Source organism: Phocoena phocoena, chromosome 16 (assembly GCF_963924675.1).
Source record: "Phocoena phocoena chromosome 16, mPhoPho1.1, whole genome shotgun sequence".
Taxonomy (NCBI): domain Eukaryota; kingdom Metazoa; phylum Chordata; class Mammalia; order Artiodactyla; family Phocoenidae; genus Phocoena; species Phocoena phocoena.
This window is the reverse complement of record NC_089234.1, coordinates 73280843-73303010: the sequence shown is the minus strand read 5'-3', so window position 1 is coordinate 73303010 and position 22168 is coordinate 73280843. Positions and strand designations below refer to the sequence as shown.

Genomic DNA, 22168 nt, shown 5'->3' with positions numbered 1-22168 from the left:
ATAAGAAATAAATTACAGGGAAAAAACAAACATATGGAGGCTAAACAATATGTTACTGAACAACCAATGGATCACTGAAGAAATCAAAGAGGAAATCAAATAATACCTAGAGACAAATGACAACAAAAACACAATGATCCAAAACCTATGGGACACGCCAAAAGCAGTTCTAACAGGGAAGTTTATAGCAATACAATCTTACCTCAGGAAACAAGAAACATCTCAAATAAACAACCTAACCTTACACCTAAAGCAACTAGAGAAAGAAGAACAAGCAAAACCCAAAGTTAGTAGAAGGAAAGAAATCATAAAGATCAGAGCAGAAATAAATGAATAGAGATGAAGAAAACAACAGAAAATATCAATGAAACTAAAAGCTGGTTCTGTGAAAAGATAAACAAATGGATAAACCTTTAGCCAGACTCATCAAGAAAAAAAGGGAGAGGGCTCAAATGAATAAAATTAGAAATGGGAAAGAGAAGTTACAACGGACACAACAGAAATACAAAGGATCACAAGAGACTACTATGAGCAACTCTATGCCAATAAAATGGACAACCTAGAAAATATGGACAAATTTCTAGAAAGGTACAACCTTCCAAGACCGAACCAGGAAGAAATAGAAAATATGAACAGACCAATCACAAGTACTAAAATTGAAAAAGTGATTTAAAAACTTACATCAAACAAAGTCCAGGACCAGATGGCTTCACAGGTGAATTCTATCAAACATTTACAGAAGAGTTAACACCTATCCTTCTGAAACTCTTCCAAAAAACTGCAGAGGAAGGAACACTCCCATGCTCATTCTACAAGGCTACTATCACCCTGATACCAAAACCAGACAAAGATAGCACAAGAAAAGAAAATTACAGGCCAATGTCACTGATGAACATAGAAGCAAAAATCCTCAACAAAATACTAGCAAACAGAATCCAACAACACATTAAAAGGATCATACACTATGATCAAGTGGGATTTATCCCAGGGATGCAAGAATTCTTCAATATATGCAAATCAATCAATGTGATACACCATATTAACAAATTGAAGGATAAAAACCATATGATCATCTCAATAGATGCAGAGAAAGCTTTTGACAAAACTCAACCCCCATTTATCATAAAAGCTCTCCAGAAAGTGTATATAGAGGGAACCTACCTCAACATAATAAAGGTCATATATGACAAACCCATAGCTAACATCATTCTCAACAGTGAAAAACTGAAAGCATCTCCTCTAAGATCAGGAAAAAAAAACAAGGATGTCCACTCCCACCACTTTTATTCAACATAGTTTTGGAAGTTCTAGCCATGGCAATCAGAGAAGAAAAAGAAATAAAAGGAATCCAAATTGGAAAAGAAGTAAAACTGTCACTGTTTGCAGATGACATGATACTATACATAGAAAATCCTAAAGACGCTACCAGAAAACTACTAGAGCTCATCAATGAATTTGGTAAAGTTGCAGGATGCAAAATTGATACACAGAAATCTCTTGCATTCCTATACACTAACAATGAAAGATCAGAAAGAGATATTAAGGAAACACTCTCATTTACCATCACATCAAAAAGAATAAAATATCTAGGAATAAACCTACCTAAGGAGGCAAAAGACCTGTACTCAGAAAACTATAAGACGCTCATGAAAGAAGTCAAAGATGACAAACAGATGGAGAGATATATATATCATGTTCTTGGATTGGAAGAATCAATATTGTGAAAATGACTATACTACCAAAAACAATTTACAGATGCAATACAATCCCTATCAAATCACCAATGGCATTTTTCACAGAATTAGAACAAAAAATTTCACAATTTGTATGGAAACACAAAAGACCCTGAATAGCCAAAGCAATCCTGAGAAAGAAAAACGGAGCTGGACGAATTAGGCTCCCTGACTTCCAACTATACTACAAAGCTACAGTAATCAAAACAGAAATACAGATCAATGGAACAGGATAGAAAGTCCAGAGATAAACCCACACACCTATGGTCAACTAATCTATGACAAAGGAGGCAAAAATATACAATGGAGAAAAGACAGTCTCTTCAGTAAGTGGTGCTGGGAGAACTGGATAGTACATGTAAACAAATGAAATTATAACATTCTCTAACACAAAACACAAAGACAATCTCAAAATGGATTAAACACCTAAATGTAAGACTCTCTGACATAAATCGCAGCAAGATCTTTTTCGATCCACCTCCTAGAGTAATGAAAATAAAAACAAAAATAAATAAATGGGACCTAATTAAACTTAAAAGCCTTTGCACAGCAAAGGAAACCATAAACAAAATGAAAAGACAACCCACAGAACGGGAGAAAATATCTGCAAACAAAGCAACCAACAAGGGATTAATCTCCAAAGTATACAAACAGCTCATGCAGCTCAATATCAAACAACCCAATCAAAAAATGGGTGGAAGATCTAAATAGACATTTCTCCAAAGAAGACATACAGATGGCCAAAAAGCACATGAAAAGATGCTCAATATCAGTAATTATTAGAGAAATAGAGATCAAAACAACAATGAAGTATCACTTCTCACTGGTCAGAATAGCCATCATAAAAAATCTACAAACAATAAATGCTTGATAGGGTGTGAAGAAAAGGGAACCCTCCTGCACTGTTGGTGGGAATGTAAATTGGTAGAGCCACTATGGAGATTCCTTAAAAAACTAAATGTAGAACTACCATATGATCTAGCAATCTCACTCCTGGGCATATACCTGGAGAAAACCATAATTCAAAAAGATACATGTACGCCAATGTTCATTACAGCACTACTTACAAGAGCCAAGACACGGAAGCAACCTAAATGTCCATCAACAGAGGAGTGGATAAAGAATATATGGTACATATACACAATGGAATATTACGCAGCCATAAAAAAGAACAAAATAATGCCATTTGGAGCAACATGGATGGACCTAGAGATTGGCATACTGAGTGAAGTCAGCCAGAGAAAGACAAATATATTGCTAACATGTGGAATCTTTAAAAATGGTACAAATGAACTTACTTACAAAACAGAAATCGAGTCACAGATGTAGAAAACAAACTTATGGTTATCGGTGGGGGATGGGGGAGGGATAAACTGGGAGACTGGGATTGACACATACAGACTGCTATATATAAAATAGATAACTGGGCTTCCCTGGTGGCGCAGTGGTTGAGAGTCTGCCTGCCGATGCAGGGGACACGGGTTCGTGCCCTGGTCCGGGAAGATCCCACATGCCACGGAGCGGCTGGGCCCGTGAGCCATGGCCGCTGAGTCTGCGCGTCTGGAGCCTGTGCTCCGCAATGGGAGAGGCCACAACAGTGAGAGGCCCGCGTACCGCAAAAAAAAAAAAAAAAAAAAAAGATAACTAATAAGGACCTACTGTATGGCACAGGGAACTCTACCCACTACGCTGTAATGACCTGTATGTGAAAACAATCTAAAAAAGAGTGGATATATGTACAACTGATTCACTTTGCTGTACACCTGAAACTAACACAACATGGTAAATCAACTATACTCCAATAAAAATTGTTTTAAAAAATGAAATACAGGAGCTAAGACTCTTAAGTACTTCACGTGCCAGCAGTGACAGTAATGCTAGAGCTGAATCATCTCATTAATCCTCACAGTAACCCCACGAGAGAAACCATTACTCTCTGCACGCTGCAGGTGATGACAAGGCACAGAGAGGCCAAGTAACTGCCCCAGGTCACAAAGCAGATAATCAGAGGAAGGGGACGCAATGAGGGCTTCAGAGCTGCCACTGACAAGTTTTACGATAAACCTTCAGTAGGTGACGATGATGAAGGCTTGGAGACGTTGGAAGAAGACACAGAAGAAAGTTCAAGAATGCGGAGATTGCAGCAGGGCCAGGATGGAAGCAAAGGCAGTCAGGCAGGCCTGAGTTTGACCCTGGCTCAGCTACTTGTGGCTTTATCAGGATCCTCAACCTCTTGGAGCCATAATTTCCTCATCTGTAAAATGGGCCCAGGGAGCACTACTTCAGAGGTTTGCTGGGAGGAATGAATGCGCTCACTTGGGTAAAGCACTGCACGCTAGACAGGGTAGCACCTTGCAACTGAGATGCTGACTCCCACAGGTGTGCCTGCTCAGAGCCCCACACAGGCCATTCCAGACACACAGGCCCCCAAGGTTCCTAGGGAGCCAGAGCCTGCGGGGCCGCCCTAAAGCAAATGCAGTGCATCAGCATCACCAGGAACTTGTCGGCAGCGCCAGCGCACCTTCCCCCGAGTCAGAACTCAGCCTGCTCTGGAGTTTCAGATCCTCTCCTATATAGAGCTTCGCTGCTCCTCCTGTGGCCCAACCAGCAGTACCATCACCTGGTCAATCACTGAAATGCAGGACCTCGAGTCCGAGCCCAGGCCTGCTGGGTCACGTCCTCACCTTCCCTGGACGTGCTTATCCCTTGGAGAGTTTCATCCTCCAGGTGATGAGAGCAGCTTCACCTAGGTCAGTGCCTCTGGCTGTGGCTGCACAACAGAATTACCTGGGGAGTTTAAAAATCCACTGTGCCCAGCTCCCACTGCCACAATTCTAACTGGCTGGGGGTACAGCTTGGGCACTGATGTTTTCCACGGCTTTCCAGGTGAAAATGGGAGCAGGAAGCACAGGGAGCCTCTCTCCTGCCTCGGCTGCTCCTGGCTGCAACCAGACCCACTTTGGGGCTGCAGACTCAGACATCGGTGGACAGCTCTGGAAGCCTCCAGAAGCCAGCCCGAGGGAGGGGGAAGATGGGGCTGGGGTGAGCCCAAGGATGGAGCCCCCAAGGACCCGCACGTCTGCCCCAAGTCAGCTGGCGCTGGTCTGGACAAGGCAGAAGCCCTTTACGGGGCAGTGGGGGACGGACTTGCACCCAGCCTGCCTCCTCTGAATCCTTACAGCTGCGCCTCTGTTCCCACAGGAGGAAGGCCAGCACCTTCTAATTATAGATGCAGTCGACTCACAGCCGGGCGGGTGAAAGTGATTCACCGGCTCCTAGAAGCCAGGCCCTGCGAGTTTTCCACCTTTCCCACCTCACGCGCAGGCCCCGGTGGGCGTGAGGGCATCCCAGGCGCAGGGGGGAAAGGAGCGCTCCTGCCAGCTCGGGAGAGAGCTGGCTCTGAATTCAGTGTCAGCGCTTGCCCGTCTCTTCCCTGGGTTTACTTGGCTCTCTGGGGGCACCATGGAGGAAGAGGGTCCTCCCTGCATGTGGGCCCAGGGTCCCCATGGCCCAAGCCTCAAAGGGTGCCGGGGTGCCAGGCGAGAAGGCTACAGCCACTGCCCCCGCACAGGCAGAGTGGCACGGTGGCGGTCAGGGGGTGGGCAGGGAAGACTGGCCGGGCAAAGGCTGAGCCTGAGGGACCCTTTGCTGCCTGTCTGGATGAGCCGCCACCAGCGGGCTGGCCGTGGGTCAGGCGGGCCAGGTGGGCGAAGCAAGGAGGCGTACGAGTTTCTTGTGGCGGCACTGTTGCCCTCTCCGTCTTGCCGCCCCTCCCGGGGCTCCCGCCACCACTCTGCCTGACACAGGCTGTCCCGGCACCCCTAGGCTCGGCCGAGGCACTCCATCCGACTAACTCCTGCCGCCGCCCTGAGCGTGATACGGCTGCAGCTACCCCTACACCACGGTCCAGCCCAGCCCCCCGCCTGCTGAAACTCCATTCCTGCAGCGCTCCCTGTCTGCACCCTCACCCGTGACCCTCACGTGCACACCTGCCGAGTCCTTTCCTGTGGTTTCGGGCCTGGGTCTGGGACCTGGCGACAGAGTCCAGGCTGGAGTCAGGAGACACTGTCTCGACGACGATGGGGAAGCCTCTGAGCTGCTCTGAGCCTGCATTTCCTCCGCTGTAAAGTGGGCGTAGAGGTTCTTGCCCCTCCTCCCTCGCAGGGTTGCGATAAGGGTTCGATGAGAAAACATGCCCCTGGGAGCGGGAGCAGTGCTGTTCTGTGCCACCCGCCTCTGTGCCTTGCCTCGATGGCACCCTAGTGGCCCAGCACGGGCTGCCGCCACTTCTGACCCACGGCCTCTGACCTAGGGCCTCACAGCCATCCGCAGGCCACTGGCCGCCTGCGCGGGCTGTGGGTTCTGCTCAGGTGCGAGACCCTGTGGCTCCACCCCAGCCCATGCGTGCCTGCGCTTGCGTACAACCCAGGCGTCCGGGGGTGGGGGTGGGGGAGGTCGGGTAACACCCTGGGGCAAACTCGGATTAATGAGGCACAAAAGCTTCCCATCCCCACTATCTACTTGCTCTCCCTCCCTCCCTCCTGCTTCCCCGGGACCAGCTCCCCCGTAAAGTGGTGGCACGTTAGCTTTGCCTCGATCTCTAGGGAGGCTGGGCTCAGAGAAGGGCAGCCATTCTTCTTGCTTCCACAGCCCCTCCCATGTCGAGATGAGGCACAGCTGAAGGCTCCCAAGCGCCCAGAGGGCCAGAGCTTAGGAGCCCACACACCCAGTCCCTGGCCCAGGCCTTCTCCAGCTGTTGGTTTGCGGCAAGTTACTCCATCCCTATGAGCCCCAGCTGTTTGTCAAACAAGACACTGGTCCCCAGACTTCCCGGCCTGGGTGTGGGGATACAGGAGGGGAGAAGGCAAGGAGGGTGGCTTCAGCCCAGAACAAGTGCTCACACACCCGAAGTGTCGTAGTTCCGAAAGTAAACAGCGTCCTCTGGGTTCCGCTCAGCCCGGCCAAGGCCTGCATGAACATGGGATTCCTTCCTGCGGGTACAGCCCGGAGCTCTGCGTCCACACAACTCAGGCTGGAGGCCCCGCTGAGGCTCTCGGTGAAAACCTTTAGCTTCTGGGTACGTGCAGCTGCCCTGCACACACAGCACACACAGACACACAGACACATGCGCACACCTTCTAAGGAACACACCGCTCCAAAGCATCAAGGACATGGAAGCCGCTGCACTGAGGGCCCAGGAGGAGAGGGAAGCACAGTGGGGAAGTAAGAGGAGATCTTAGGCAGCCCCACTGCTGTGAGAGATGCCGGCAAAGATGGGAAAAGAGGGTTTTTAGGAACTTGCCACAGAAGATTATGAATGAAATTCCCTTCTGCAGCCTCTTCAAGAGACTCGGCCACGCCACACAGCTTGTGGGATCTTAGTTCCCCATCAGGGATCGAACCCGCACCCCCTGCAGTGGAAGCGCGGAGTCTTAACCACTGGACCGCAAGGGAAGTCCCTCTTCAAGAGACTTTGGCTAGAGATCTGGGTGCCGCTCACTGCTGCAGTGCTTTCTAATGTGGCCCTAGCGAAGGGGAGCCTGCAGGCAGCAAAATCGGGAGGAGAGTATCTGTTCCTGGCTACACGCGTGCAAAAGCCGGACACCCGCCGGGAGGGGCGGCCACACACACAGGCATGTGTGTACGGCTTTTGTGACCCGGGGCACAGTCCTTCCACTCACAAACTCCAGCTGTGCCCAAGACGGCCTTCAGAGACCCTGCACTCCACTCTCATCACACAGGAGCCCCCTGGACCCCTGGGAGCCGCAGCTGTGACAGTGGCCCACATGGTGCTGAGCCAGGGCTGCTGGACTCACTACGACAGCCAGAGCCCACCGTGTGCACCCGGACGCATCCATGGCTACACCGTCATGTATCTTCATGTTCTCCACTCACACACTCGTCCAGGCCTGGGTACAGGCCTTTCCCAAGTGCTTTTCCTGCTTCCTCTACTGAGAGGCTCAACAAGCCCTGGGGAGGCCTGACACTGCCCAATGGTCTCGTAAAAGGTTCCCACAGCGGAGGCTGTCACAAACAATTTACTTAAACATACTTGGGTAAGGAATGCACGTGACACTGACTCGAGACAAACATCCAATTACTGCAGCATCTGTGTGCAGGGTTGTCCGTGCTCACAACTGTCCGGGGCAGCGCTGCACAGCTTCCTGGAGGTGTTCCCATGCCCAGGGGCTGCTCCTGCCTCATCTCTTGCCTCCGGGCCCTTGAGGGGGAAGGTCCCTGCCCAGAAGCAGGGTCCGGGGGCCTCCAGTTCAATGCCCCAGCTCTGGGCAGGAAGGCGGGCTGGGAGGGGATGGCAGGAAGGGACTTGGGGCTACAGGTGGGGCAGGGACCTCGTCCTTCAGGAGCCACTTGGGAGGGACCCCACCCGTGGGCTCTCCGGGGTCCGCAGGCCTCCTGGCCTCTGATGCCCAGCTACCTGCTCCCAACACCACCTCTGCCCTCGGGGCACATCCTGGGAAAGGGGTGGCAGTGCTCAACGAGCATTCACTGCGCCCCCCCAGGGCAGCCTCAGACACAGCCAGCTCGGCCCCAGCTGAGAATGGGGACAGCAGCCCAGGGAGGGGACAGCCTGCTACACAGCTGGCCGGGAGCAGTGTCAGGCCCTCCACTCAACTCTGAAAGGGAGGAGCTGTCTGGGGCAGGTTCCCAGGGCACAGTCAGAATTCAGGATCCCTTCCAATCTTGGAGTCTGCAATTCCGGAAATTTCTAAGAAATGGAGAAGCAGGGAGAAGCTTTCTTTGACTAACCTTTGGTACTTTCAATGTTTATCATCAGGAGTTGGGAGCCCAGCCATGTGCTGGGCTTTACATATCTCATCTCAACGCAATCCCTCCAACCTACGGGGGGCGGTGTGGAGATGCCCATTTCTTAGATGAGGTTGCCAAGTGCCCACGACTTGCACTAAGCGGCTTAGGCAGGCAGTGGTGAGTAGGTCTGTCCAGGCCTGCCTGCCCCACTGCCCTGCTCCTTCTGGGGACTGTCATTTCTCCTCATCATTGTGCCTGGCCGGGGTATAACCTTCCGAGCATCAGATGAAGGCTGAGGCCCTCGCCCTGGGCACATGGATAAGTGCCCATTCCCACGGCATTCTGCATATGATTTCAGGGATTGACGGGCTCCCAGAAGCTCATCCATGGATGCCAAGTTAAGCATCCCAGCTTCCTGGAAAACTGGGACAAAAATGGCCCTGAGGGCCCATCTTGCATGAGCCCCCAGGGATCTGCTGGGAGGTGGAGGAGGGGCACGAGTCAGCCCCCTGCCTCTGCCAGGCTTTGCAAGTGGTGCTTCTTTCGGAGGCAGCACATGGACTTCTATTTTTTAACCTACTCAACAAAATGGAGACTATTTTTAGCTCAGCAAGCTGCAGGGCATCACAATTAGCAACTGAAAATTACACATCTTGCCAGTCTCCCCTCTGTTGGCTGGAGGAGAGAGAGAGAAAGTGCTCCTGGGGTGAGCTGGGTGCCAGCCCTGGCCCACACCCTGGTGGGCCACTTAACCAGGAGGGCAGCCTTTGGCCGAGATTTCAGAATGAGTGCATTCAGGGGGCTGTCTCTGGTTTCATCCCAGTTCCAGAAAAATCCAGAGCTGGTGGGAGCCAGGCAGGAGCCCCATCAGCTCTCAGAGGCCACAGTTAGGGAGAGACCCATGCTGGCTGCTTGAACCAGGGCCAGCAACACTGGAACCCAGCTCGGCTGGGGACCTCGGGCAGCTGAGGCCAGGCCTCCTGCCCCATCTGCACAATGAACCCAACCACCCTTCTAGGGCTAACTGTCTGGTTCTCTGATGTCACTTGCACTGGGGTGGGGTAGGAGGTGGGGTGTTCCACAGAGCCCTTGCTCTTCAACCGACAGACTAACCAATCATTCACTCACAAATGGCACCAAGGACCTGCCTAAACACTGGAGATCCGCCAATGAAGGAAACAGGGTCTCTGTCCCCACTGAGACCCCCGGCGCAGCCTGTGGCTGTCAGGCGTGATGACCACACAGATGAGGATGTGATATTAGGGGTTAGAAGGAGAGCAGTGCTCTGGAAGAGGAGAAGAGGGTCGGGAGAGCAGCTGCCAGCCTGAACCCAGACACTCCTAAGGCAGAAAGCTCCCTCCTGGGGGCCCTTCTTCCCCTCCCCAAACCCCAGCTTTCAGAGTTTCCTAACTTTGAGCTGAAATGTGTGTCTCTTAAGCTCCAGAAGCCCTGGTCCTATCTGCTGGGACCACATGCTGAAGATCTGGCTGCACACGAGCGGCTGGGCGAGGCCCGGCCACCCCATGAGCTGGGACCCAGAGGCCTCTCTGTAAAATGGCACCTGCGGCAGCAACTTCACAGGCAACAGTGAGCACGGCCGGAGGCCACCGTGCCCCAGACACGCTTAGTACCTGCTGGTTTCGGTGGAGTCAGAACTGCAGGACACTGACAGGCACTTGGGAATACCTGTCCTCCAGGTTACCCACCGCCTTCCTAGACACAGTTATGGCAGATGGTACTGCCCCTCTCCTGATCCCGCCTCTGAGGCCCTCTCCCCTCTCCGCAGCCTGGGCAGCCACGGGGCCCTGGTGCGGCCAGGAAGAAAGTGGGGAGAAGCTGCCTCCTCTGTCCAACCATACAGATCCACTGGCCCAGCTGCACTGCCCTGTCCTGGCAGGTGGCGCTCAGAACTGGCTCTGGGGACTTCCCTGGCAGTCCGGTGGTTAGGACTCTGCTTTCACTGCCGAGGGCGCAGCTTCGATCCCTGGCTGGGGAACTAAGATCCCGCAAGTCTTGCAGTGCGGCCAGAAGTTTTCTAAAAAAATTTTTTAAATAGAAGAACTGGCTCTGCCTTAGAGGTGGCTGCTCTGCCCGGGGTGGGGAGTGGTAGGGGTGACATGTTCTCTTTAGTCCTCACCCCTGTACTCCTGTGGCCTTGCCAGCAGGGAAGAAGTCCTCCTGAGGGCACGGCCGGCCCCATCCTCGCAGGCGGGGCCGCGGGAGCACCCTGCAGCTCCCATCCTCCCAGCCTGATGGGCCTCTGGGGCAGGAGGGCGAGGGGTGACGTTTTTCACATAAACCAAGCTTCAAGAAACCGTACTCGCAAGTGCCGGGAGGAAGAGCCACATTTACCTTCGTGTACCCTTGGGGCCACCAGGGCAGGCCCGGCCCCAGTGCAGGGCTGCAGGCTGGGATCCAGCCAGGAGGTGGCTGGCATGGGAACCAGAGCCACGCAGCACTTCGGCACCTTCTCCACAAAGGCCCGGCCTCCAAGAGATGCGAAACAATTAGAGCTTTGTTACAGATGCATGATTCATTTTTTTTTTCCTTCTGAATTCCTTCCTATTACCAAATCCTATTTGAATTGACTACAGGAATCTTGCCATCTCCTCCTCACACTCCTAAATACAGATTCTGCCGCGTTGGGGTTTTCTCCTCCTTCTGTTCTGCCTTTCTGTCCAGTCAGCTTCTTCTGGTGGCTGCTCAAGGGACAAAATGTCATTGTCCACCAATAACCATCCCATTATTGAGCCTTGAGAGGCCCGAGGAGGAGCAGGTAGGATTTCAGAGAATCCCTGCCCTCTCCCCACAGGGCGGGCTGCTGGCAAGCCGGCCTCCCACTCAGGGCCCTCAGGGCAGGGCGAGGGTGCCCAGGGCCTCCCCTTCCACCACCCACCACCCCCCCACCCCACCCCCGGCCTCAGATTCCAAAGGGGTCACCCTGCGCTCCTGCACGCGGCCGGGTGACGCTCAGACTCCGTGTGGAAACTGACATAACCTTGGGAGGCACTCCTGTCATTTCTGGGGGTTCCGGCAAGGTGCCATGGAGGAGGGCGGGCTGGAAGGCAGGGCGCAGACCCCCACCTCAACTGGAACGGCACCTCTGGGATCCCCTTCCTGTATGGGGCATCCACTTAAGGCTGCTGCTCAGAGCTCCCCCCGACCAGAACCCCAGGTTCCAGGCGGCAGCATCTGACCCAGGCTCCCCCTGCTCCGGCCACAGGAGCCAGGCAGGACCCCAAGGAGCGGCAGGGCGTGGCTGTGAACGAGCAGGATAACAGGGGACTGCGTCAGAGCTCAGGGTCCTTCGGAGGCAGGGAGGCTGGGCCCCTAGGGAGAGAGTGGGGCGGGGTCCGAGCCACGCTCAAGCCTTTCCAGGAGTGAGTAGCAGCCTCTACTCCACCCGCCAGGCTGCATCGGGGGGCGGGGGGGGGGGGGTGCCAGGGTACAGAAAAAAGAACGTATAGTCCTTTTATTTTTAAATGACATCTAATTAGGCTGAGCAACGACTATCCTTTGTGTTTAAAAACAAATAAAAATCAATTTCCTTCGCTTGAACTGTCATCCTCCTGGCAGACACCCAGAGTGGCAGCCCTGGGATCCCGCTGCACTGCAGGAGCTGGAGACTTCTGTACGCTGACCTGCTGGTGGAGGGCAGCAGGCGTCCAGCTCCCTGCTGGGCCTGGACAGAAACAGGACCAGGACGTGCGTCTTGACCCTCCAGCAGAAACATCTCCCACTCCCTGCGCACATTCTCTGTACACAAGCAGCTTTCCTGCCACATGCCCTATGTCCCCTGGCCCTGGGGGCTGGTAACCAGGTGTCTAGCCCAGCTCCCAGGAATACCAGCAGCACAGCTGCCTGCATCCCTCCCCAGGGCAGTGCACTTCCCCGCACACCACCCTGCACACACTGCTGGCAAGGCAGCTGTCACCCCATTTTCCAGACAAGGAACAAAGCCCCAAGGGTTTAAGTCATCAGCCTTAGGCCTTACAGTTCCAAAGTAGGGGAGCTGGGATTTGAACCCTGGTGTGTGTAACCACCACGATCTGATAGGAAACCCAGGACCGTCAGCGCAGGCTCAGGAGAAGGAAGGGCAGGTGCGAGGCGAAGGCAGGTGGAGCCGGCCAGGGTCCCCGCGAGATGGGCAAGGCCTGGCCCAGAAGGAGCCACCTGCTGGCAGTGTGCAAGGTGAGGCCAACGAGCGCAGCACTGTGGGGAGCAGGGCAGGGTCCAAGGGCCAGCTGTGCGTGTGCCCGCACGGGGCCCCTTGCTGGACAGCCCGATCCAAACCCTCCCTGAAACAGCTCAGCAGCCACACCGCCAATGAGTGACACTCACAGGGGGTTTCCACCTACTGGGCTGTCCTACACATCCCCACAGGGCCCTCCAAGGCCTTACTGACCATTGTCCAGATGAGGTGCGGCCCAGGAGGCGAAGGACAGCCTGAGGCCACACTGTCTGGCAGGGCAGAGCCAGGAACAGCCCACGGCTCCTGCCTGCAGGCTGGTTCTTTCTGCCAAGAGTTGAAAGTGCAAGGCAAACTGCCAAGAACACGCCTGCCCCGCTGTGCCCAGGAAACGGGGCCAGTGCCCAAGCACAGAGCAGGGAGCTCCTCTTCGTGGACCAGAGACAGGCAGGATGACAACTAGAACTTTCTACAATTCCTGACACGTGGTTCAGACCCAAAGAGACGAGTGGTAGAAAGGAATGAAAATACTGCAGGGCATTCTCTCAAGACGTGGGAATGGAAACATAAGGAGAAAAATGCATGAAATCCCATGGCGTAAGACAGCAAGGCATATCCTTCCACCCGAGAGTACTCATCCACATTGTTCATACATCATTTCACCAGTGAGACCCTGATGGAGTTCCCAAACAGAAATGTACAGGTGACAGAATGATGTGTCTGGACATTAATAAACACAGCTGGATATTAACAAACAAACGATGAACCCAAAAAATTCACCCACTTGATTAAAAAACTTCCCTAAATCATGTTTGTGTTCAAGTAGCACTCAAAACTCCAATTACAGACACATCAGAAAAATAACCCTTATAAGAAATCTCCTCGTGAAATTCGACATGGCCAAAGCTGTACTCAGAGAAAAATTCATGGACTTCAATATATTTTAAATAAACAGGAGGAAATGAAAACAAACTAAGCACTTGATTTAAAAAGAGCTTCTAAACAAAACAGACATACAGCAAAGCAAACTAGAGGAAGGAATTACTAAAAGATAAATGAGTGGATTGAAGGAAAGAAAGACAGTAGAACTTGCTGATTACATTCAAGAGCCGATTTTCTTTGGGAAACACAAATTAAAAAGATAAACCTCTGGCAATTCTAATCAACAAAAGGATGGAAGAAAGGAAGGAAGCTGGCAGACAGGGAAAGAGGGAGGGAAGGATCGAGACTGGGAGGGAGGAAAGGAATGAAGAGAGGGAGAAATGCAAAAACAGAGGAATGAGAAAGAGACTCTAACCACAGATGTGGAGAAGAAACTTTAAACGAATAGATGATGTAAACCTGTGCTAAAAGGTCTGAAAGCATTTTGAACTAGGATATTACCTAGAAAATATGAATAACCGAGATAGACTAGAAATGTTTAGAACGCAAGAAGACCAATAACCATAGTACAAATTAAGTAAGCTGACAGCCAGCTAAACCTCAGAGAAAAACAAAAGCGAGCCCCGGCTGAGCCAGTTTCCAAAATGAATGACTTCAACCCTTGAAGAGTAAGATAATTTTATATGATATTTAAACTATTTCAACTACATAATTCATATTGAAAACCTTTCCTATTCATTTTATGAAGCTAACATAACCATGATTTATAAATGTGACAAATATCTCCCCTAATAGAAAAGTAGGTATAAATTCTTACCTATGAAGATAGAGGAAAAAGACCCCAAGCAACATATCGGCAGAATGAACCCAGCAGCGTTTCAAAGCACAATCGAACCTGACCCAGTGGGATTTATTCCAGAAACAGGATGATTTAGCTCAGAAAAGCTAATAAGTCAACACATTAATAGGTCCAAGGAGGAAAGGAATTTGATGATTCTGCTATATACAGGAAAGCCTCGTATGATATCCATTCTTGGTGTACACTCTCGGTACTTCATGATGAAGATTATGTATTTGAAATTTAGGGCCAATTTCAGACTTAACAGTAAAACATTAGAGGCCTCCTCATTAACATGAAGATCAAGCCAAGGACAACTGCTAGAGATGTGGGGACGTATGTATATGTGTAGCTGATTCAATTTGTTGTAAAGCAGAAACTAACACACCATTGTAAAGCAATTATACTCCAATAAAGATGTTAAAAAATAAAAAATAAATAAAAAAATAAAGTTGCTTTGTACCTTTCAGAAAACACACTAAGATAAGAAAATGTTAACAAGATACATTAGAAATGAATTAAATTCATTCCTGGGTTTTCCAGGGAGCCCAACTGAAAAATCTGTTCAAAATACTGAGAGTTTAATTACCAATTACCTAACATACATTTTTTAAAGATCGCTGTCTTACCTATCAACCTCGCCTGGAGACAGGCATTCCCATCCCCAAAGACATCCTGACTCAGTCCGTGTGGAGTGCGTGCTTCCACCCCAGCGGCAGAAGGGAGGAGGGTGTGTGTGAGCCAGTGCCTGTGTGCGTGCGTGAGTGCGTGCGTGCGTGCGTGCGTGCGTGCGTGCCCTGGGGCCTCCCAGCTCTGCAGGTCTCCCAGCCTCTGGGCAGGGACGTGTTGCTCCCAGTGGGCCTGCCCTGCCACCCAGGTCAGCCACCCAGCCCACAGCCCCCTTACTGGCCACACACCCCTGACACCGCAGCATTCTGCCCTCTGGGCTGGGCATCTCTAGGGGGCTGCCACCCCTCTTCTAAGGAGGTTGCACGGGGCCCTGGTGCGCGCAGGGTGGCCAGGCTCTGGGGTCGGCCAGCCCCAGAATGAATGTCGCCTCTTCCTGCTCTGCTCATGGCGCTGCCTTACACCTCAGAGCCTCAGCTTCCTCTTGTGTCACTGGAACAGCCACCTCGTGAGGGTTAAAGGAGACGCGAGAGCTGGCTCCAAGTCCTCTGACTCACACTCGCCACAGGGGGCGGCTCGTGCGGCAGCGACACTGACCTTTGGGAAATGCCGTGGGCTTGGCCCCAGCCAGGCAGGCCGGTGTGAGCGGGACAGTGAGGGTGGGGTTCTTCCACTGGAGGCTGAGACACAGGGCAGTGGGTTTGCCAGAGAAACCCCACCGGCTGGCTGGCGACCATGAGGCCACAGGGCCAGAACTCTTGGGGGCTGTAGGGCTCCAGGGGGTGAGAAGCAAAGAACCACGGTGGAGGTCCCTGGCTGCTTTCCTCTGGAGACCCCGGGGCCACTGTCCACATGACCTATCACCCAGGGCCCTCCAATCTGTCTGCCTCTGGGCTCCCCTTGTCCTGGAACCCACAGGGCTCCAGCCAGCCCAGAACCTGGCATAGTGGACATCCTGGGCAGGGGGCCAGCTGTGACCCCTGACACCCTGGCTGATCTCAGGCAAGCCGCAGCACCTGTGGGCCTCAGATTCCCCAAGTGTAACACATGGAAGCAGAACTAGGCAGTCTCCGTGGGCCATTCCAGCCCTCGTGTCTGTTTCTCCCTTCCCTCGCTTATTCAGTCAACAAACCCCTGAGGTCCTACTGATCCGTGCTGCACACCTGGAAATGGAAGAGCCCATGGGGCTCAGTGTGTGCCACTAGGGGTAGAAGTAACCCCGCAGCGCAGTGTGCTGGCTGGGTGTTGAGGGGGCACAAGGGTGGAGGGACTATCTCTGTAGGGAGAAGTCAAGGAGGGCATCCTGGAGGAGGCGATTTGGAGGTGGGCTTCCAAGGATGAGCAGGGGGTTTCCAGTGGGTTAGGAGAAGGAAGAGCAGGGAGATAAAACAGGTCTCCTGGCTGACCTCCTTTTATCAGGACTGTTTGTCAGGACTGTGACACCACAGTCCTGACAGACCAGCCCTTTTCTGGTCACTCAATAGCAGCTCCCCAGAGGGTGAGGGCCAAGAAGCCCAGCTCTGTGGAGGGTGCAGGCAGCTTCCACAGGTACCTCAGCTCCGTCTCTCAAGTCAAACCCTACCCATCCCAAAGCCAGTGTGTGACTCCCCACCCCCAAGCAGCTCTCCCAGATGGCGTAGCTCGCAAAGCCCCTGCACCACTGTGGTCCCTGTGCTTGGTGGGTACGTGACCTACAGGTGGTACTGCCCCAGTGCTCCTGAACCTCGGACGGGGACGGCAGCCAGGTCGACACAAGATGTTGTGGCCCCCCCACCTCACCTTGCCTCCCCCGGTGGAGCTCACACGAAGCTCCTCCAACCCCAGCAGCTGGCAGGCCCAGCAAGATGAGGGCGTGGTGCCTGGACCAGGCTGTCCTGAGCCAGCAGGTACAGGTGTAGGCGGCGTGGCCAGGAGGCAGCAAGGGCTTGCAGGATGGAGCAAGCTGGGGCTCCAAATTAGCACCCCAGGCCAGACCCTCCCCTAACTCCATACACCCAGCCAGTGCCAGGAGACATCGCCCCGGGGTGCCAACCTGTCCCACCTCCTCCCCGACTGCACCCCCGCTCCACCTGCATCCTTTCCCGCCTCTCCTTCCTGGAGTTGGCTGTCTCCTCTCCATCTCTACACCACAGCTCCACCGTCAGCAAGGCCACCTGCTTTACCTTCAGAGTAAATCGGCCCTTCTCTCCTCCTCCGCTGCCACCTCCCTGGTCTGAGCCCCTGGGCCCCGCGCTTACGCTCGCCAGCTCTGCTCCTGACACCGGCCTCCAGTCTGGTCCTCTTCGAAGACTTGCCTGACCTCTTCCTGCTGTGCTCCTCTGCTCCCACTGCCACGTATCTCCCTCCCTCTCCTCCAGCAGGTCCTCAGGCTGAGGCCTCCCCTGACTGCCCCACCCAAGGCACAACAGCTGCCCCACACTGATGGTCAGTGCGCTGGGCACCAAACGTGTTGGACCCCTGCTCGCCAGGCTGAGCAGAATTGTCATTACTGGTCCTAGCGAGACTGAGTGGGGCCCTGTGACTCATCTGGCTCAAGAGCAGTGAGTAGAAGTGACGTGTGGCACTCTGAACTGGGGCACTGAAAGGTTAGTGCAAGGGCCTCTCTCCCCCTCTGCCATGGGACCTGTCAGCCCAGGTCCTTGAGTGAGGAAGGCTTGGAGCAGGGCCCCGCCAAACCATGAAGAACTTGCTGATAAGTGAAAATTACAAGGTGTTGTTATAAGCTCCTGGCTTTGGGGGTTGTTTGGTTACCGCTGATAACCTAAACTACCCTGCCCTTGATATGTACCCTTGATATGTTCTATTCCTCTTTCCTGCTTTACTTTTTCTCTTTAGCACTTATCACCATGTAACATTCCATATTCCATTTCTTGATTGTGCTTTTCTTTTTCCCTGTCTCTCTTGCTAAAAGGTGAGCCATGAGGACAGGGACTGTGGTGTCTCTGGTTCCCTGCTGAATCCATGGTGCCTGCACACAGCAGGTGCTCAATAAATGTGCACTGAATAAGTGAAAGAATGAAGGACTAAATGAGTCCTGCTTCTTGGGCACAGCCAGGCCCAGTCAGCCCAGCTGTGGCCCCCTTCTGTGCCCCATGCTGCACTGAGCCTGAGATCTACGCCGGTCAGCTCCAGGCTGAGGGTTTAGAACAGCGGCACCTGAATCACATTGCCGGATTCCCTCAAAGGAAGGGTTTGAGCCATGGAAATGCAACACTGCCTCATGCTCGGGATTAATTCCAGGACAGGTTCTCAGCCTCCCTTCCTGTAGAAAGGAAGCTGCCCCTCACCTTGGGGTCCACACCCCTGGAAGCCCCAGGCTGGGCCTCACTCTCCTTAAATACACAGGTGTCTGTGGGCCCACACAGGCACAGTCCTGCCCGCCCTGCCTCTCCCTCTCTCCCACACACACACTCCATATATAAACATGCCCACATTTTCACATACTCTCACTCTCGCCCACACATCACACATACACACCTCCCACGTGCCCACCTCATCTCAGACCTCCTCTCCCGGCACCTCCTCCAGGGTAAACAGGTGGTTCTGTGTTCAAGTCCAGAAAAGGATCCACTGTCGTCTTGGCGCTTATAAGCCTGTCTGTGCCAGTCCCAGGGCAGCCACCCTCCTGCCGACCCTGTCACTGGGGCTGCTGTCTCCTGCTTCTCCGGCCCTGTCCACCCCACATGGGTCCCTACCAGGTGTGCAGGTGCCACGCGGCCACAGACTATCACCGGCGTCCGCAGGCCGTGCCAGGTAGCAGCCTGGGCTGCCCATCCGTTCTGAGCCCTGGGCGCAGCCCACCTGACAGCTGGTGTCCCAGTGGGGACCCACAGAGAGAGTGGTTCCCAAGGGCAGGCTTCCTCCGGGCCTGGCCAAAGATGTCCTCAGGATGGCCACACTCCTTGTCCGGAGGTCAGGACTGCTTCCCGAGCTCGGCGGCGCAGGAACCCCTGACCCCGCAGTCCGACTGCAACCAAGGGGTTGCCCTGCGAGCCCGTCCACGTCACCGCCTCCGCGACCCGCCGCCCCGCACCTGCCACGCGCCGCAGCCCTACCTGGGGCTCCAGAAACATCCTGGCTGCCTGCTCCCAGCGCTGTCTCCCGGCGCCCCGGGCGTCCCGCGTGCGGCCGCTTCTCTCCCCGCGCGCCACTGCAGCTCCAACCCTCCGCCCCGCCCGCGGACTACCACACGCCCGCCTCCTCCCGGGAGGCGGGGCCCGACCAGGGCCGGGAACGCCAGGATTCTGGATGGGGCGGAGGTGAGGGGCCAAGGGGTAGCGACGGACGGGGTGGGGCCGAGGGACCTCGAGGCAGCGCCAGGGGCGGTCCGGGGCCTCGTGGAGTTCGAGGGGGGCGTGGCGCAGGGGGCGGGGAAAGGACCGGAGGGGCGGGGCGCTGCTTGGAGAGCGGTGGCGAAGGTGCAGGGGTTGGGGCGCCGGGAGGGGCGCGGCGTGGGCAGGGCACACAGGCCTGGAGCTGGATTTGGGGGCGCTGGGAGTGCAGGCGGAGCGGGCCGTGGCGTCAGGACGGAGGCCATGGCAGGGTGTCGGTGCTGGGTGCGCCGGGTGGGCTTGCGAAGGGGGGCCGTGTGGGTCGGTGCTTAGCGCGCGGTAGGAGCGGTCGTCCTGGTGAGATCCAGCTAACGGAGAGCCCCGTGCGCCCCCATATCCTCCCTCGAGCCTCTCTTCCCCCTGCCCGACCTCACCTCATCGCAGAGGTCCACTACAGAGCTACGGCAGCGTGCTTGGCCAGCGTCTGGCTTGAATGCCTCCCCTCACGGGGCTCTCACTCCACACAGCTCTGGCCTCGAGCGTCCCACGAAACTTTCTGTCCTTCCGTTTCCTTGAGTGAACACAGGGGACACGGCAGCTGCTTTTGTGGGAGGACTACTCTAAGACACAGCGTGGGTCGGACCTGGCACATGGCACAGCGAGGCGTCCTCCCGCCCCCAGGCCCCGGCGCTCAGAAAGAATCCTGTCCGGTGACGGATCTTCCCCTCCCTCGCGTTCCTGCGTTGCCCCCAACGCGGGCTCTGAGAATCTGAAAGGAAAAGGTGGACTGAGGGAAGAGCGCCCTCTCTGGGAGATCTAGAACCGGAGGGCCCAGAGGCTGAGTGGGGAGAGGGAGGGGGTGGGATCTGGAAGAGCTCAGGAACAAGCCCTGGGGCTGGGATGGGGAGAGGTGATGCTGTCAGTGTCCAGGCAAGTCCCAGGACGCCGGCCCCCAGCAGCCCGTGAGACAGCCATCTCTCTTCCCAGCTACCCGTTCTCCTTTGCCTGTTCTCTCACCAGTAGCAAGATTGGCCCTGAGGCTGAGTCCTGCTGGACAGCTATTTCCGTCTTGAGGAATTAGGGGCTGTGCTGAGTCCATTCACCAGCCTCCTCCAAGAGAATGCAGGAGTTTGGAGACAGCTGTCCTTCTCTTGGAGGTCTGCCCCCACCCCACTTTCTCTACTAAGACTGGAACCCAGGTCTCACTGCTCCAGCACCTGCTCCTGTGGGTGGGCAGTCAGGAAGAGGGGGGGCAACATTAGCAGAAATGACCAGGGCTGCAGACTGCTGGCACATCAGCCCCCCAAGCTTCCACACTGTCCGTCTCCCCCTGCTGCTTCTGCATCTCATTTCAGGCCAGTCAGAGGATGCAAAGCTAACACTGGCCTCTGCAGGGGACTTGTGGAACCAGGACCAGCCTGGGCCCTTGGTCCTGAGCCCGCCTGGCCACTCTTCCCCTTCACACAGCTCCACAGTGCCAAGAGGGGTGAGGGGTTTTGCCCTGAGGGAGCTTGCCAGGCACCTACCCCTGCTGTCCCCGGCCCTACCCCACAGCCCTGCAGGATATCTGGGCCCTCAGGCAGCCACAGTTATTTCCTCAGGAAGTCCATGTGGGCAGTTAACACCCTCTGCACCCCGAGCAAGCCTTCCCCTCTGCTTCTCTAGATGTTATGGCCCAGAGGAGTTGGCTAGGCCGATATGCAGCACCACTGCACCTTTCTGTACATGCTCACTCGCAAATTTCACAAGCATCCCTAAGAACCTTGATAAAGTAGATGCTTCCCCGGGATGAAGCAGCACCCTCTGCCAGTAGTCTCTGCAACGGGAATGTCCTCACAGACACAGGTGGTGCTCTCTCGCCTTTGCTCACAGGTGTGACCTCAGCATTCACGTGTGTACATGGACTACATCCGCATCCCAAGGCAGCAGGGAGATGGGCGTGCCAGGGCTGTCCCCTGCCAGGGTGCTCCCCTGCTTGAACCTGTGGGTGGAGCTGGGCGTAGAGAGCAAGGTGCTGCAGGGAGGACTTGTGGGGACCGGCACAGGAACACACTGACCTTGCCAGAGCTGGCTTTAGAAAGTGGAGAAGGAACCAGCTGTGGTGCGGCCAGCAGACATGTGCTGGGGGCTTCTGGAAAGATGAGGCACCCCAGATGATGTGGGCTGGCCAGGAGGCCAGGAACAGTGCATCCATCCCGTGACCATGAGAGGATGCTCTGAGCAAAAAGCAAGGAAGGCTGGTTCCAGAATGACAGTGCCCCTGGACATCCTCACAAGTACGGACACCTGGGACAGACGGGAAACTGGGACAGGAGGCTGGACTCACTGCTACAAGCTCCTAATCAGTGTCCTTGCTTCCACCTGTCCTGCCTCAACACAGCAGCTGGATTGGCCCTGTTAAAACCTGAGTCAGGTCCTGCCCCTCCTCTGCCCAGACCCTCAGTGAAATGAAAGCCAGGGTCCTAGTGGCCCTGCAGGCCCCATTGGCCTGCCCCCATTTGAATCCTCCCACCTTCCATTCACCTCTGCCCCCGCCGGCCCTGCGTGTCTGCGTGGCTCTCCCACTTGGGTCTTTACTGACGTGTCACCTTCTCGGTGACATATTTACAGTGTTAACCTCCACTCCCACACTTCCTCTCCCACTGAACTTTCCTTCTCATGGCTACTTCAGTTGACATATTCTTTCTACTTCCTTATTTGTTAGTCTCCTCTAGGGAGAATTCGAGCTCCATGAGTGCAGGGCCCTTGTCGGTTTTGTTCACTGCTGTGCCCCAGTGACTGTGACATGTTTGCATATGGCGGCACTTGACACCTATCTGTTGAATGAATATGTGTGTATGTATGTCTGTGTATAACTGTG

General features: G+C 54.3%; 1 protein-coding gene across 2 annotated transcripts in view; it reads right to left on the bottom strand.

Annotated features, from left to right (window-relative positions):
- The window catches only part of RASGEF1A (RasGEF domain family member 1A), a 38628-nt gene extending 18605 nt beyond the window's left edge, over window positions 1–20023 (bottom strand). Inside the window, exon 1 of one of the 2 annotated variants that reach the window (XM_065893978.1) lies at window positions 19816–20023. Coding sequence is in view for 1 of the 2 variants with exons in the window: in XM_065893976.1 (XP_065750048.1) it covers window positions 19093–19110 (18 nt within the window). In the remaining variant the exon portion in view is untranslated. Of the gene's footprint in view, window positions 1–19092; window positions 19238–19815 lie in introns of those variants that run through there. The other variant, XM_065893976.1, reaches the window with a different exon arrangement.
- Window positions 20024–22168: the final 2145 nt, after the last annotated feature.